The 17,272-nt window shown below is 41.2% G+C and overlaps 1 protein-coding gene and 1 long non-coding RNA gene across 5 annotated transcripts in view; both read right to left on the bottom strand.

The window, feature by feature from the left end:
- The window catches only part of dclk1a (doublecortin-like kinase 1a), a 237,244-nt gene that overhangs the window by 57,262 nt on the left and 162,710 nt on the right, over positions 1 to 17,272 (bottom strand). For 3 of the 4 annotated variants that reach the window (XM_034178267.1, XM_034178266.1, XM_034178268.1), the window contains one exon: positions 9,816 to 9,910. In XM_034178267.1, coding sequence (XP_034034158.1) covers positions 9,816 to 9,910 — 95 coding nt within the window. Of the gene's footprint in view, positions 1 to 8,716; positions 9,738 to 9,815; positions 9,911 to 17,272 lie in introns of those variants that run through there. The other variant, XM_034178269.1, reaches the window with a different exon arrangement.
- Positions 820 to 4,108, bottom strand: LOC117517292. Its single transcript, XR_004562696.1, has 3 exons — positions 4,011 to 4,108; positions 1,987 to 2,016; positions 820 to 1,922 (listed from the first exon to the last, which is right to left on the bottom strand). It is a non-coding gene; the product is annotated as an uncharacterized LOC117517292 (long non-coding RNA).

The following is a 17,272-nucleotide window of genomic DNA, read 5'->3' as shown; positions in this document are numbered from 1 at the left end:
CTTATGTACAAGTGAAATTTGGAATGGTTACAGTGCACCCGGAATGTATTCACAGCTCTTCACTTTTTCCATCTTCTGTTATGTTACAGCCTTTTTCCAAAATGGAGTAAATTCTACTCACAACACCCCATAATGACAACGTGGAAAAAGTTTTTATTTATTTTTTGGCAAATTTACTACAATTAAAAAACTAAGAAATCACGCGTACATAAGTATTCACACCCTTTGCTCAATACTTTGTTGATGCACATTTGGCAGCAATTACTCAAGTCTTCTTGAATATGATGCCACAAGCTTGGTGCACCTATCTTTGGGCAGTTTTGCCCATTCCTCTTTGCAGCACCTCTCAAGCTCCATCAGATTGGATGGGAAGTGTCGGTGAACAGCCATTTTCAGATCTCTCCACAGATGTTCACCCAGATTCAGGTCTGGGCTCTGGCTGGAACACTCAAGAACACTGACAGAGTTGTAGACAGGGGTGTGCCTTTTCAAATCATGTCCAATCAACTGAATTTACCCCAGGTGGACTCCAATTAAGCTGTAGAAACACCCCAAGGATTATCAGTGGAAACAGGATGCACCTGAGCTCAATATTGAGCTTCATGGCAATGAAGCTCAATGATGCCTTGAATACTTATGCACATGTGATTTCTTAGGTTTTTTATTTTTAATAAATTTGGAAAAAATCTCAAGAAAAAACTCAACCTTTTTTCACATCATCATTATGGGGAATTGTGTGTAGAATTTTGAGGGAGAAAAATGAATTTAATCCATTTTGGAATAAATCTGTAACATAACAAAATGTGGAAAAAGTGAAGCGCTGTGAATACTTTCTGAATGCACATTAATTCAAGGAACTGGATAAAGATGCACCTATGGTTACTATGGAACACTAATATGAAGTCATATGTCAACCTCCTATTGGTTACATGACCTTTAATTCAGACGTAACCTTGAAAGGTCAAACTCATGTGACACTGGATGTAAGGGTGAGTTGTGGCCCCAGTTTGTGTGGTGGTGCTATGATCACACACATGACAGAGAGTTTGAAATGAAGCTTAGAACTCCACTACAATGCAAATGATGGAACAGAATTTCTGCCTGTGAATTTAATACCCATTCATACGGGAGAGCAGAGTGGGTGGCAGTGTGGGTGGGGTCAAGTGAGAAACAGTGGGAGTTGGAATGAAATTAAAACTTGTCAAAGAGAGAAGGGACATAGCAGGAATTACTAACAGGGCAGATAGAAGCAGTAAGAAGTAGAGGAGAGTGTGACATCATAACGGAGTGGAGTATGAAGCTGCATAGGGGAGATAATGGGCTATGCGGCTTCCATTATTCCTTCCAACTGAGCCTCTGCCGGCTTAGCAAATAATGTCAGAGGATAATCTGCATGCACTCAACTCGTGCACTCTAAAGCGACACTATAACTGGTGTACCATCAAAGCAAGAACTGCACCACTGAGCTAATTTGGAAATGCTAATGTTTAAAACACAGGTAGCAAGTGTGAACTTGGGGGGAATGAGGAGACAGTTCTGTTGCCCATCACACCACCTTACATCACTCAGTCTCATTCCTTTCGGATGTCATTAGAAACTAGAAGGGCAATAATACAGTACCTGTGCCACAACACAGGAACCCTTCAGCCATATCAACCAACGAACACTCGTGCAAACCCTTTGATGTCTAAACCAAAGCTCTTTGAGGCGCATGCTTTATTATCTCCACCAAGGAGCTCAAGATTTCACCTGTTTGGTGAGTTTGATCTGACTGGCATCAGGGTTTAACAGATCCAGTGTTGTAGTGTCTTGATACTTGGCCTCGGTCTTAAAGTGTCAGCAGAACCAATTTTTCCAGGCCTTGCCTTGGCTTTGGATGCACTGACCTTAGCCTTGGATCCATTGGCTTTAGATGCATTGATCTGGGCCTGGAATGCATTGACCTTGGTTTTCGAATACACTGGATCTGGCCTTGGATGCCTTGACCTTGGATGCGTAGGCCTTGGTGTTGGATACCTAGTAGGCATGTGAATCTCATCACTGACAATGATTCGATACGCGCCTCGACACACTACCAGCAATACGATACATATTGCGATACATGAAGATACAATGAGATACGATTCACTCCTGTTCCAAATTCGATGCGATTTGTTATGTATTTGATAGCGATTCAATTCCTCACAATGCGATACAATGCGATTTGGTGCAATACAATTAATGAAGGGTATTGATAAGATTTTTTCGTTATTGATGCCATTATCGATTCCACTTATCGATTCGATTCTTTACTGATTCCCTTATCAATACCTCTTGTGAATTTTCTGTGTACTAAAAGTAGGCTTTACAGGTTTTCTATGTCAACGTTTTGTTGAGTCTTAAAGTAAATAAATATGAAATTGGTCACTGGATCCTTGCTCTCTGGACATAAATAAAAATTATTAAAAGCTGTACATGGTCACTGGATCCTTGATCTCTGGACATAAATAGAAATAAAAAAGTAGTTTTTGTAGTTTTTGTCAAAAGCATTTCCTTTCGGATATTAACAACGCAAATGTAACTCCAAAGACTCTGAGCTGAGCTCTTGCAGCCGTCTGCGCTGCATGTCAGGATGTAATTCATTAAAATTTTTTAAAGACGGCCGCACAACGGAAAAAAAAAAAAACAGAAATGGTTTTGGTCGGTTGTAGTTTATTGTTTGTATTATAATGTTTGGAAAGAGTTGTCATTTAATTTAAAACAGCGATTCTGTTATGTGGGCCGCCAGAAGAGGAGGTACTGCTGGCCCACCACCAGAGGGCACCCTGCCTGAAGTGCGGGCTTCAGGCACGAGAGGGCGCTGCCGCCACGGACACAGCCGGGAGTGACAGCTGTCACTCATTAATTCCTGACAGCTGTCACTCATTCTTCATCATCGTACTCCATAAAACCCAGACGTCATCTCCACCTCATCGCCCAGATATCGTACTTCTTTGGAGGTAATAGACTCAGCCGTTTGTGTTTTACAATATAATCTGTATATTGTGAGTGTTTGCAGGAGTACCGGTCCCTCTGTCTGTGGAAGCTGAGTGAGTGCTGGACGGCACTCTTTTCCCCTGAGGAATCACTGCGGTACTCTGTAGAATATTGTGTTAGAGGTGGAGGTGGCATTCCCACCGTTGTTGTTACGGGGTGTACACACACCCACACTTGACTGTCTTTGTTCTTCGCCAGCAGTACCAGATCCGACAGTCGGGGACGGTGATCACCTGGGAATTCGGGACTTGGCGGCTCCAGTATTCACCAGGTTCGGTGGCGGCGGAAATTGTGTGGTTCCGGCTCTTCTCGGGACAGACGTCTTCTATCCTCGAGCCTGCCCACACGTCACCTTTGTGGATTGACTGTAATCATATTCTTAGATTGTCTGTATATTCGTTGTGCACCTTCACAACATTAAATTCTTACTTTTTGGCTCATCTATTGACCGTTCATTTGCGCCCCCTGTTGTGGGTCCGTGTCACTACACTTTCACAACAGATTCCCTCTGAAGTTATTTAATTCTGACCAAAATCTCTGCAGCTCTTTGGAGCTGCACAAAACAGAAGATATTGATATTATTATTATTTCCTTTACCTGATGGCAACTTCAGTTTATGCATCAGCTGGTGCTCACGCCAGTGAACTTGTTGCTTCTGAAAACCAGCGAAGCAGAGAACCAGCGAACAGCGGGTCAAAGCACTGCTTCTTTGCTTCAAGCTTCAAGCAGACCTGCTGCAGTTTGCAATCAACGTAGAAAAATAATCATTTTCTCGATAAACACACTCAAAAACAACGGCTCCTCCGGTGTCCCGAACAGTCTGTGGTGCATTCAGTGTGCCTCAGAAAAAATCAATGCAAGCAGGCAGCAAGTGATCCAACACGATTCCACCCTTAAATTGAATCGATGCACACTGAATGAATCGATGCACTCGCATTGCGCACATTTGTATCTAGATACCGATTCGTATCGATTAATCTCCACATGCCTAATACCTAGCGATTGAATGTGTTGTCCTTGGATACCTTGAAAGGTTTGGCCTTGAGGGTTCAAAACTGTGGTCACCTCAAGAATATCCAAACCATTTTCAAGTATATAGCTACATAGGTGTTGGCATAACCCTGGTGACAGCAAACCAACAAACAAACCAAACTGATTTCATGGGTGAAATCAAATGCATTTCACAACAATGCCTCACATTCACACACCAGTGTCACACACTGCTCAAGAGCACCTTAGCAGTGGTAAGGAAGGTGCGACAGGTACAGTTCTTCATCTTCTCCTCCCACATTTTCGGAGGGATCAAACCTGCAACACTCTTTTCTAAGCTTTCCATTGCAGACATGCTGATGTTAGAAAAACAGCTGTGACAGCAAATTTACTGTCATCTGCAGAAAATTATTGTGATATTACAGCTTCATTTCTCTTTGCGAGTCATAGCTGTCGATTTGGTAGGAGATAAAGTGTCTTTGCTCCAATAGAATTAATCCCTCACTGTCCATGTTTGAACATGGTTGAGGGTAAATCAACCATTGCAGCTGTGGCAAACATAATTCATTGATTTTTTTTTTTTGTTAAATTTCATCAGCACATACTGCAATGTTGTGCAAGGTGCCACTCTCACAGCCACACGTATTAATTCGTAGTCAACCAGACAGCGCGCGTACGTGTTTTGCATTTTCTGTCTCTTTCTTTTAGAATCCACAGCCTGTTTTGACCCAGTTCCATGACTGATGTCTGTAGAAGCTCCACAGCACCTCAATCTGCTACTTACAACCCCAATCAGGTCTGGTTCTGTGGTTCTGGCTGACCTTCATATCACACCAATATAACTTCATCTCTATTTACCCAGATGCCTGAGGGGCCAAGTTCTCTACCACTCATTAATTTTCCTGTTACATCAAATGCAGAACAAGATTGCAGCTACCGAAGCTTCGCGATGAATTCTTTATGCCACACTAATTTTAAAGCTACACTGTATAGGATTTATGGGTGTTTAGGAAAAGAAATGGAATATAGCATTCACAACCATCTGTTCCCACCTGCCTCAGTGAGTTCATGCATTTTCATAAGCTTAGAATGAGCTGTTCATATCTACATATGAACAGCAGACCCCTTATGGAGGCCATCTTGTTGCACCGCCACATTGATGTCGTCGCTTAAAAGGGACATAAAATTATTCCACCTTTCACATTTTGCAGCGTGACCCGGATGACTGAAGAAAACGAAGCGGAATCAGTGGTTGTTCCCCAACACACTGGTTGCTAGTGCAGGCTAACAGCTTTGACAGTCCTATTTTTTTTTTTTTTTTGTGAAATGTAAGATTTCAGACTTTACACACACACACACACACACACACACACACACACACACACACACACACACACACACACACACACACACACACACACACACACACACACACACACACACACACACAGAAACTTAACCCATCTGACATGACGCATGTCTCCCTCCCTCCATCCAAATCCACCCCCCGTGTCTCTACACTCCCCTCACCCTGGCTTCCTCCCTGCCACCCTGGACGCAGCGCGGTTTACCACAAGAAAAGGTAAGGGAGCACAAATCGCCATCACCATTCATTCTCTATACCTGCTTACTCCAATTAAGGGTCACGGTAGAGAGCCTATCCCAATGGTCAATGGGTGAGAGGTGGGGCATACACTGAACAGGATCCCAGTCTGTTGCAGGGCCACGTATAGACAAACAAACACATTCACACCTACAGTTAGTTTAAAGGTTCTAATTCACCCAACCTGCATGTTTTTGGGAATCGGAAGAAGCCAGAGTATCGGGAGGGAACCCACACAAACACGGGCAGAACATGCAAACTCCACACAGGAAGGACCAGTTAGGAAGCGATCAGAGGACCTTCTTGCTGTGAGACCACCACTAAGCCACCGTGCTGCCCTCCCCTTCACCAAAGAAGTGAAAATGTGAAGCAAAACGGTATCAGTGGCCGGTGATGGTATAATGCAATCTGCACTGTATCTTACACACTAGCTTTCATGTAGGTATACACACTAAAATCCCAGTGCAGTCTTCCGTACTTTTGTGGCTAGAAGCAATTCACACACCATTCAGTTACTTTTCTTTCCCATGACTTTTCTATGAAACATAATCAAAGCATGTTGTCTCTTTACTTTCCTATTAAAAGTACTCATCCTGTACAAGTAATTAAAAACTTTGCCACCTGTCATGCTGCATAAATGGTGCACATATGGTGCATGATGTGCAAACCTTTATGAAAACGTGGGGTCTCACGTGTTGACAAAAGCTCAACTGATTGTGAGCATTTTCAGGTCAGAATAAACTAATTTTGCAGCAGGGTTTGGCCAGATTAAAGCTCTGCTGTGAGAAGGATGAAGTCTGATTAGGACTCAGGCTGATTAAAAAGCTCATCGCCATCAATCGTCTGACTGGATTAACAAACACTTTGATCGTGGATTCGGTTCCTCTAGTGTGCTCGTGTTTTTCCCTTTGAGTTGCATGCTCCCTCATCTTCACAGCTGTGTACTATGGAAGCTACAAATTTTACAGTGTACATCACAGATCATCTCCGTCAGCTGGAAAAACCAGATTGTGTGGTCGTCAGAGTTTTGTTCACGGTCATTTGAAAGCCAGGTCGATCACTACTTATGTTTACATGAAGCAGTGATCGTAACGGTGCACTGACATGCCAAATCAACACAATCATAACGTGTGTTGACTCGGATTTTAGACTAGCAAATTTGAAGATACAGCTGCTGCCTAACCTTTTATCAATTTATATTCTTCCGCTGAAATCCTTCAAAATATTGCTCGCCTGCCTTCACAAAAAAAAACAAAAAAAAAAAACAAGGTGCATCACAATAATGCAAGATTGGAAGGAAAATTTACACAATTTGCCAGTAATTTATGAAGTTGTGATGTTTAACACTCATCAGCACACATTGTGAAACTTAATAATCTGTACATCTGTGGTCCATGTGGAGCGCGCCAGAACTTCTTGCTTCTTAATACTTTTAAGATGTTTTTATTTATGCCATGCATGCAGATATCTGTAATAGAAATTTTTTTTACCTGTTTTTTTTGCACACAGTTTTTCAATACAAAAATTCAGCACTTACTCCTATTCCTGGAAATTGCTCTGATGCAAATAACCTGAATTAAAAACCCCTTTGACAGATCAGTAAAGAAAAACTGACACTGAACTCAAAATTTTGCTATGGATTCTGACTAGATATCATTATATCAAACTGGGCCCTACATTATAACAAAAAGTTATAATGTAGCCTGGACTATTTAATCAAACAGATCAAAATAAGTGAAATTGAAAACAACTGTTTGGGGGCAATTACATAAAACTTAATCTGAATAAATACAACGTTCAGAAAACATATGAAAACCTATAGCCCTGGGGTTTGCTTTAGACCCCAGGTGTACTGATTTGGGTTAATGAAGCAAACTGGGCAGATGCATGACCCACCACTCATTTATGAATCTGTGCTGTCTTAGGCCCTGTGTCCATAGAGTTTTTCAAGCAAAAAAGCATTGAGACAACACTCAGAAACGCTTCAGTCCAGCACCTCATCTTAGTGCATCCTCAGAAATGCTCCACGAGAAACATTTCTATCAACAAATCTTGGAGTAATTTTTGATCAGGATATGTCATTCAATGCGCATATTAAACAAATATGTAGGACTGCTTTTTTGCATTTGCGCAATATCTCTAAAATTAGAAAGGTCTTGTCTCAGAGTGATGCTGAAAAACTAATTCATGCATTTATTTCCTCTAGGCTGGACTATTGTAATTCATTATTATCAGGTTGTCCTAAAAGTTCCCTGAAAAGCCTTCAGTTAATTCAAAATGCTGCAGCTAGAGTACTGACGGGGACTAGAAGGAGAGAGCATATCTCACCCATATTGGCTTCTCTTCATTGGCTTCCTGTTAATTCTAGAATAGAATTTAAAATTCTTCTTCTTACTTATAAGGTTTTGAATAATCAGGTCCCATCTTATCTTAGGGACCTCATAGTACCATATCACCCCAATAGAGCGCTTCGCTCTCAGACTGCAGGCTTACTTGTTGTTCCTAGGGTTTGTCAGAGTAGAATGGGAGGCAGAGCCTTCAGCTTTCACGCTCCTCTCCTCTGGAACCAGCTCCCAATTCAGATCAGGGAGACAGACACCCTCTCTACTTTTAAGATTAGGCTTAAAACTTTCCTTTTTGCTAAAGCTTATAGTTAGGGCTGGATCAGGTGACCCTGAACCATCCCTTAGTTATGCTGCTATAGACTTAGACTGCTGGGGGGTTCCCATGATGCACTGAGTGTTTCTTTCTCTTTTTGCTCTGTATGCACCACTCTGCATTTAATCATTAGTGATTGATCTCTGCTCCCCTCCACAGCATGTCTTTTTCCTGGTTCTCTCCCTCAGCCCCAACCAGTCCCAGCAGAAGACTGCCCCTCCCTGAGCCTGGTTCTGCTGGAGGTTTCTTCCTGTTAAAAGGGAGTTTTTCCTTCCCACTGTCGCATAGTGCTTGCTCACAGGGGGTCGTTTTGACCATTGGGGTTTTTCTGTAATTATTGTATGGCCTTGCCTTACAATATAAAGCACCTTGGGGCAACTGTTTGTTGTGATTTGGCGCTATATAAATAAAATTAACTTGATTTGATTTGAAAACAATACACAGCTAACCACGAGCTTATAATATACAGTGATAAAAAAACACTCACCCTTAGCACAAACCAAGCGTCTGTCCGATCTGTTGTCACAGATTACTTTTTTGTCACTAGTGTGACAGATTTTCTGTGACAAATCAGGTGACTGTTGACTCAGACTGCAAGTGTTTTGCTGTTCACAGTTTCTCCCGCAAGTGACAAGTTTTCCTCCATCTACTGGCTGCCTTAGAAGGCGCTGCAGTGATGTCACAACGGTTTCCTGAAAAAGTTGAAGGACTTTCAACTTTTTCAATAATTTTCAATACACTCCATTCTCATTTAGAACAACTGAAAAAAGATGCTGGTACTCAGAAAAAAGAGCTATATGGACACAGAGCAAACTGGGCAGCTGCATGACCGAGCAGTCACTTTTAAATTTGTGCCATTTAATAGTACAAAATGGGCACGAGGTATACCTGCTCAGATTATTAATGGCTCATTAGTGTCCCTGTTCCCAACTATCATATACTTCTCTGTCATACATGTTCAAATTGCATATACAAAAACATAATGCTGCATAATTTGGTCAAAAATAATTAGATCGAACCAGCAGTCACTACTGATTGGGTCTTTTTGTGCCACTATAATGAAAAACTCTGCTTGGTGGATCACAGAACATGAATAAGAATAAATCCAGACTGAAAGACTGAAACAGCTCACAAAGCTCATCATCAGTCTGAACATTTCAGCCAACGATGGAAGTGGCGACTGACAAATCAGCAACAGCATCGTTCATGTTTGGGCCACCAAATGCAAGAGTTTTGGGTTACACAACAAACGAGGCAGATTTGCCCTTTAACACTGCTAACAAACATTAGAACTGGAACATTAGAGGATCCTAACATAGGCCTGCCATTCTTGGAATCCTGGAGCAGCACTGCATAGGGTTAAAGGTCAAACCCCACCCCTTTCTGACACATTAAAGGTGTTCTTCGCGTTCTAGGGACTCTAAGAAGTGGTGGGCCTATTCTCAGTCACGGTCTTGTTCTTGTCCTTTTCCTGAGAACATAGAATGAATGTGATATAGATTAAATGACACTAAATGTGTGTGTATGTGTGTGTGTTTTCCTGTCTTACCCCGCGCTGACTGAGGCTTCCTGGGCTGGTTGGGGAGGGGCTGGGAGATTTTCCCGAATGAGGAGTGGACAGCTGACTGGCTGGCATCCCGTTCACTGGAGGAGGAAAGAGCAGAAAAAAAAGATCAGTACAGAGATGGCTGAGATGGGGAGAGAAACACTGAGAAAAGGGATATCGCCTAAATGTGAATTGTTATATTTCCAAGTGTCTCACAGAAGCCTACGCTTCCCAACCTCAGCTGGAGGAGGAGGAGGAAGAGAAAAAGAAGGGAAAAAATTACTGAAATTCACAATGTTTAAAAAAAAATAACACACATATTTCACACACACACACACACACACACACACACACACACACACACACACACACACACACACACACACAGAGCAGCTGGTCTGCTCTGTGTGTGTGTGTTTTATATATATATTGGTCTGCTCTGTGTGTGTGTATGTTTTATATATATATATATATATATATATATATATATATATATATATATATATATATATATATATATATATATATATATAACACACACACACACACACACACACACACACACACACACACACACACACACACACACACACACACACACACACACAGAGCAGCTGGTCTGCTGGGTGTAAGCCTGATCCCGTCAGATCTCAGAAGCTAAGCAGTGCAGGATCAATTTAATTTATTTCATTTACAACCCCTATTCCAATGAAGTTGGCATCCATTTCAAAATGAGCAAATATTTACACAAAAACAAAAAAGTCTATCAGTTTGAACATTAAATATCTTGTCTTTGTGGTAAATTTAATTGAATATAGGTTGAAGAGTATTTGCAAATCATTGTACACACTCACACACTCATCTTCAACCGCATAGTCCAATCAAGGGTCGCGGGGGGCTGGAGCCTATCCCAACAGTCGTAGAGTGAGAGGCGGGGTACACCCAGGACAGGATGCCAGTCTGTTGCAGGACCACAAACAGACAAACAAACACATTCACACCCACTCGCACACCTATGGACAATTTAAAGATTCCAATCCACCTAAACTGCATGTCTTTGGATGTGGGAGGAAAACAGAGCACGGAAGAAACCCATGCAAACACAGGGAGAACATGCAAATTCCACACAGAAAGGCCACAGGCGGGAATTGAACCCATGACCTTCTCGCTGTGAGGCAAAAGTGCTAACCACTAATCCACCGTGCTGCCCACAAATCATTGTATTCTGTTTTTATTCACATTTCACACAACGTCCCAATTTCATTGGAATTGGGGTTGTATACAGCACCAAATCACAGCAAAGCTGCCTCAAGGTGCTTCACACAAGTAAGGTCTAACCATACCAGAAATACCAGAACATTTTTCATTATACTTAAAATCTTAACACATTAAAGCTCCGTTGCACTCTGCCAATTCAATTCAATTTATTTCATTTCATTTAAATAGTGCCAAATCACAACGTTTCCTCAAGGCGCTTCATACAAGTAAGGTCTAATCTTACCAAACCCTAGAGCAAGCACAGAGGCGACAGTGGTAAAGAAAAACTCCCTCTGATGATTTGAGGAAGAAACCTCAAACAGACCAGACTCAAAGGGGTGACCCACTGCTTAGGTTATACTAATAAAAATAAATCAAACATTTTCTGAAAATCAACAGAGCCCGAAATAGAATAGCTGAAGATGCATTCAATGAGTACCTGCAGGGCTCAGAGGCAGTCAGTGGTTGACTTCTTGGGTATGAAGCCAGTCTGTTACTTTTGCTGAGTGGCAAATATCTGAGACTGAATCCTATTAAAGCTATCAAACTCAGAGAGTTCAATTTTTTTTTCTTTTTCTTTTTTGAACTGTCATATTGGAATGAATCTTGCCCATTTCCACTTTAATTGACAAGCACAATCAAAAAGTTGTCTTTTTTGTTGAGCTTCATTTTAATTAGCTTAACTTCAATTCATTTGTACTTTATAGACCCTCTTGCAATTGTTGTGCACTGTACCAAAGTCTGAGAAGAACTGCCTCACATGACTGCCACCTTTCTACATTGTGGGGTCAGTCAGACCCATTCATGCAAAGTCATCATCACTTGTCAAACATTGTGGGTAACCAGGAGTGGCTATTTGAAATGTTCAAAAATATGTCACCCTCTTGGTGCGCCTGAGTCACTGTCAGTGTTGGGGAAAGTAACTTTGGAAAGTTACTTCATTAGTTAATCTATACAGTTATATTTTACAGTTACTTCTTAAACTCTGTAAGGGAGTTAGAGTATCTTGTCAATAGTTTTACATCCTCATTGAAGACAACTTTGGATGCTGTAGCTCCTCTGAAAAAGAGAGCTTTAAATCAGAAGTGTCTGACTCCGTGGTATAACTCACAAACTTGTAGCTTAAAGCAGATAACCCGTAAGTTGGAGAGGAAATGGCGTCTCACTAATTTAGAAGATCTTCACTTAGCCTGGAAAAAGAGTTTGTTGCTCTATAAGAAAGCCCTTCATGAAGCTAGGACGTCTTTCTACTCATCACTAATTGAAGAAAATAAGAACAACCCCAGGTTTCTTTTCAGCACTGTAGCCAGGCTGACAAAGAGTCAGAGCTCTATTGAGCTGAGTATTCCATTAACTTTAACTAGTAATGACTTCATGACTTTCTTTGCTAACAAAATTTTGACTATTAGAGAAAAAATTACTCATAACCATCCCAAAGATGTATCGTTATCTTTGGCTGCTTTCAGTGATGCCGGTATTTGGTTAGACTCTTTCTCTCCGATTGTTCTGTCTGAGTTATTTTCATTAGTTACTTCATCCAAACCATCAACATGCTTATTAGACCCCATTCCTGCCAGGCTGCTCAAGGAAGTCCTACCATTATTTAATGCTTCAATCTTAAATATGATCAATCTATCTTTGTTAGTTGGTTATGTACCACAGGCCTTTAAGGTGGCAGTAATTAAACCATTACTTAAAATGCCATCACTTGACCCAGCTATCTTAGCTAATTATAGGCCAATCTCCAACCTTCCTTTTCTCTCAAAGATTCTTGAGAGGGTAGTTGTAAAACAGCTAACTGATCACCTGAAGGTTAGTGAAGGTTACAAATGATCTTCTTATGGCTTCGGACAGTGGACTTATCTCTGTGCTTGTTCTGTTGGACCTCAGTGCTGCTTTTGATACTGTTGACCATAAAATTTTATTACAGAGATTAGAGCATGTCATAGGTATTAAAGGCATTGCGCTGCGGTGGTTTGAATCATATTTGTCTAATAGATTACAGTCTGTTCATGTAAATGGGGAATCTTCTTCACAGACTAAAGTTAATTATGGAGTTCCACAAGGTTCTGTGCTAGGACCAATTTTATTCACTTTATACATGCTTCCCTTGGGCAGTATTATTAGACGGTATTGCTTAAATTTTCATTGTTACGCAGATGATACCCAGCTTTATCTATCCATGAAGCCAGAGGATACACACCAATTAGCTAAACTGCAGGATTGTCTTACAGACATAAAGACATGGATGACCTCTAATTTCCTGCTTTTAAACTCAGATAAAACTGAAGTTATTGTACTTGGCCCCACAAATCTTAGAAGCATGGTGTCTAACCAGATCGTTACTCTGGATGGCATTTCCCTGACTCTAGTAATACTGTGAGAAATCTTGGAGTTATTTTTGATCAGGATATGTCATTCAAAGCGCATATTAAACAAATATGTAGGACTGCCTTTTTGCATTTACGCAATATCTCTAAAATCAGAAAGGTCTTGTCTCAGAGTGATGCTGAAAAACTAATTCATGCATTTATTTCCTCTAGGCTGGACTATTGTAATTCATTATTATCAGGTTGTCCTAAAAGTTCCCTAAAAAGCCTTCAATTGGTTCAGAATGCTGCAGCTAGAGTACTGACGGGGACTAGCAGGAGAGAGTATATCTCACCCGTGTTGGCCTCCCTTCATTGGCTTCCTGTTAATGCTAGAATAGAATTTAAAATTCTTCTTCTTACTTATAAGGTTTTGAATAATCAGGTCCCATCTTATCTTAGGGACCTCGTAGTACCATATTACCCCATTAGAGCGCTTCGCTCTCAGACTGCGGGCTTACTTGTAGTTCCTAGGGTTTGTAAGAGTAGAATGGGAGGCAGAGCCTTCAGCTTTCAGGCTCCTCTCCTGTAGAACCAGCTCCCAATTCAGATCAGGGAGACAGATACCCTCTCTACTTTTAAGATTAGGCTTAAAACTTTCCTTTTCGCTAAGGCTTATAGTTAGGGCTGGATCGGGTGACCCTGGACCATCCCTTGGTTATGTTGCTTTAGACGTAGACTGTGGGGGGGTTCCCATGATGCACTGTTTCTTTCTCTTTTTGCTCCGTATGCATCACTCTGCATTTAATCATTAGTGATCGATCTCTTTTTCCTGGTTCTTTCCCTCAGCCCCAACCAGTCTCAGCAGAAGACTGCCCCTCCCTGAGCCTGGTTCTGCTGGAGGTTTCTTCCTGTTAAAAGGGAGTTTTTCCTTCCCACTGTGGCCAAGTGCTTGCTCATAGGGGGTCGTTTAGACCGTTGGGGTTTTTCATAATTATTGTATGGCCTTGCCTTGCAATGTGGAGCGCCTTGGGGCAACTGTTTGTTGTGATTTGGCGCTATATAAGAAAAAAGTTGATTGATTGATTGATTTACTTCATTAGCAGCTGCGGACACCTTGTCAGCAGCTGCTGAATGTAATTAATAAAGTTACTCATAATCTAATTTGGTTATTTTTAAGATTTAGTACTCAGAAAAGTAACTATTAGTTACTTTGCTGATTAGTTACTTTTCTGATTGCTCAATCTTACGAGTAACCAAGTTAGATTACTCGTTACCTTATAGGTTACATTACTTATTAGTTGCAAGTTTTCTGCAGATTCTAATAAAGTAATTGCATAAAGCTGCTAATGAAGTAACTGCATAAAGCACCTGTATAAAGCAACTAAAAAAGTAACTAAAAAAGTAACTTGTCAAAGTTACTTTCCACAACACTGGTCACTGTGTACTACCTCAAGCCCTTGAATGAAAATCTAATAGGCTTGTCAAGCCTTGACGATTTAGCCAGCGTATGCCGACTTATGAAAAATTAGCTACATCGAATAAGTCATGCAGCAGTCACACCCTCATGATTTAGCCAGCTTATGCTGACAGCCCCGTTTCCACCAAGCAGTCCGGGTTGGTACGGCCCAATATGGTAAGGGACAGAACGGTTAAGTCTGGCTTGGTTTGCATTTCCACTGGCAGAAGAACCCTTTTGTCTGGTAGGCAGAGCATGTAGACGTTGACATGCACGTCATTGAGGGCGCGTACGTGGTCGTGTGGTCTCTCTTCTCAACATGGAGGCCAAACAGATTAATTTAACATTGCTTTAATTTAATTTTTGTCTTGGATGATCATGGGATTTATTTTCATTGTGTGCAGACTGCTGAAGAGTCGATGGATGTCTGTGGTAAACACTGATGTGAATGAATGAGGCACTATGACGCTTTCAAATTTTAAAACAAGTTAATTTTCTTGTTGTGGCACAAAGCACCAGCATTCTCTGGTTCAGGCTGCAATATGCACCGGGAGCAGACAAACACAGAGGGACTTCTTTTAAAACACTATGTTTCTTCAGTCACGATAAGGAAGTAAAGTATTTTCAGGCGTCGTTTTCCAAAATCAGGATGCTTTATATGGATACATTTTCATCAGGCTGTGATGATGAATCCGACTGAAATGAACAGGTAAGATTAAAATTTTATATTTACTCAGTGTGTGAATGCTTTTAATTTCTGTAACAGTCTGAACTGTTTGCATGAGGACTGCAGTTTTCAATTGTTGAGCCAATCAATAGACATCATCAAAGGCTGTATTTTGACATGATTAACTTACAAAAAAGTGTGTCAACAACAGTGTTGCCACAGTTACTTTGAAAAAGTAATCCAATTACTGATTACTCCTTGAAAAATTAATTTACTGATTACTTAATTGTAAAAGTAACTAATTTAGGTTACTAGTTACTTTATTAGTTACTTTCACCAGCTCCTGACAACACCCCTCTGCCCTTCAACATGAAAATGATAACCTGTTTTGCCAATAGTCACCCTTTCTTGACTTCAATGAACATAACCAGACAGCAAATAGATCCAGGCCGGATGTCGTCCAACATCTAGTACCAATCCTGAAAACAGATTCGGTCCAGACAGTTTTTGCACCCTGGCCCAGATCCGGCACGGCTCCACTTTACAGTTCTGGAACAGATCTGGACCAGATCTGAACTGGATCCGCAAAAGACCATCCGTTTACAGACCATATCTGGCACGGATCTGGGGCAGATTTGGACCGCATTACAGCACCATGGCAGGAACAAGTTTTACAGGGGTAAGTTCCGTGGATCCGAGGAAACTGATTTGTATCTGTAACACACAGATCAGTGTCCCTGGTCTTATAAAACTTGATTGTCGTAAAGAAACAAACCGCTTTGCAATAACTATTTAAAAAAGCCTCAGTGACAATCACGATTACAGAGTACAGAGTTTACAACCGCTAATGGATAGCTTCTACCGAGTGCAGATAAAATTGCTTATCGTTATGCCCCATGTTCCTGCCACTGTGCTGTGATGCGGACCACATCTGTCCCAGATCCCTACCAGATATGGTCTGTAAACGGTTGGTGTTTTGCGGATCCAGTTCAGATCTGGTCTGGATCTGTTCCAGAACTGTAAAGTGGAGCCGTGCCGGATCTGGGCCAGGGTGCAAAAACTGTCTGGACCGGATCTGTTTTCAGGATTGGTACCAGATGTTGGACTACATCCGGCCCGGATCTATTTGCTGTCTGGGTAAATACTTGTTTTATAAAAAGTAAAATAAAGACCTCTTTCTTGATCTCATATTTAACTGTTAACAGCACTGTAACAGTAAAACTTTCAATTTCTAACCTACATTGTTTATAAATGTAACTATTAAATTCTTTCTAACATTTAAATTCTCTTCAAACTTTTTTGTTGTTGAGATTATTATAAGTAGTATTAGTAGCTGTATTTTAAAAAAGGGTTCAAAACTGGGCCTTTAATTTAGGGGTGTTGTGGGGGTGGGGTGCATCCCTGCCCAACCCCACACCCCATTTCCACCTGGATTCGCCCCTGCTTTGGCATTTGAGCACAAAGAATGGTTAACGTGTATTTATGCAGAGAACACGACCAGATTTACAGGTAAGAAAGTTTTATCGCGTTTTTACATCATGTCGTCCTCAGAAAGAGAGTTTAGGCGCATTTGAGTGGAAATAAGTGTTAGTTGTTGACACGTCGTGGATCAGCTGTTTTTAGCAAGCAGACACGGAGCGGCTCAGCTCAGAGTTTTAAATAAAGAGGAAAAAGGCGTAAAAATGTTTTTGTAAGGCTCAGTGCAGGTGTGCTGTCGTCACCGCGCTTTGAGAGATGAGGACGAGTGCTGCTGCAGAAAACCATGGAT

This window comes from Thalassophryne amazonica, chromosome 9, assembly GCF_902500255.1.
Source record: "Thalassophryne amazonica chromosome 9, fThaAma1.1, whole genome shotgun sequence".
NCBI lineage: Eukaryota > Metazoa > Chordata > Actinopteri > Batrachoidiformes > Batrachoididae > Thalassophryne > Thalassophryne amazonica.
The sequence above is the reverse complement of the archived record's forward strand: the minus strand, read 5'-3'. Positions and strand labels throughout refer to the sequence as shown.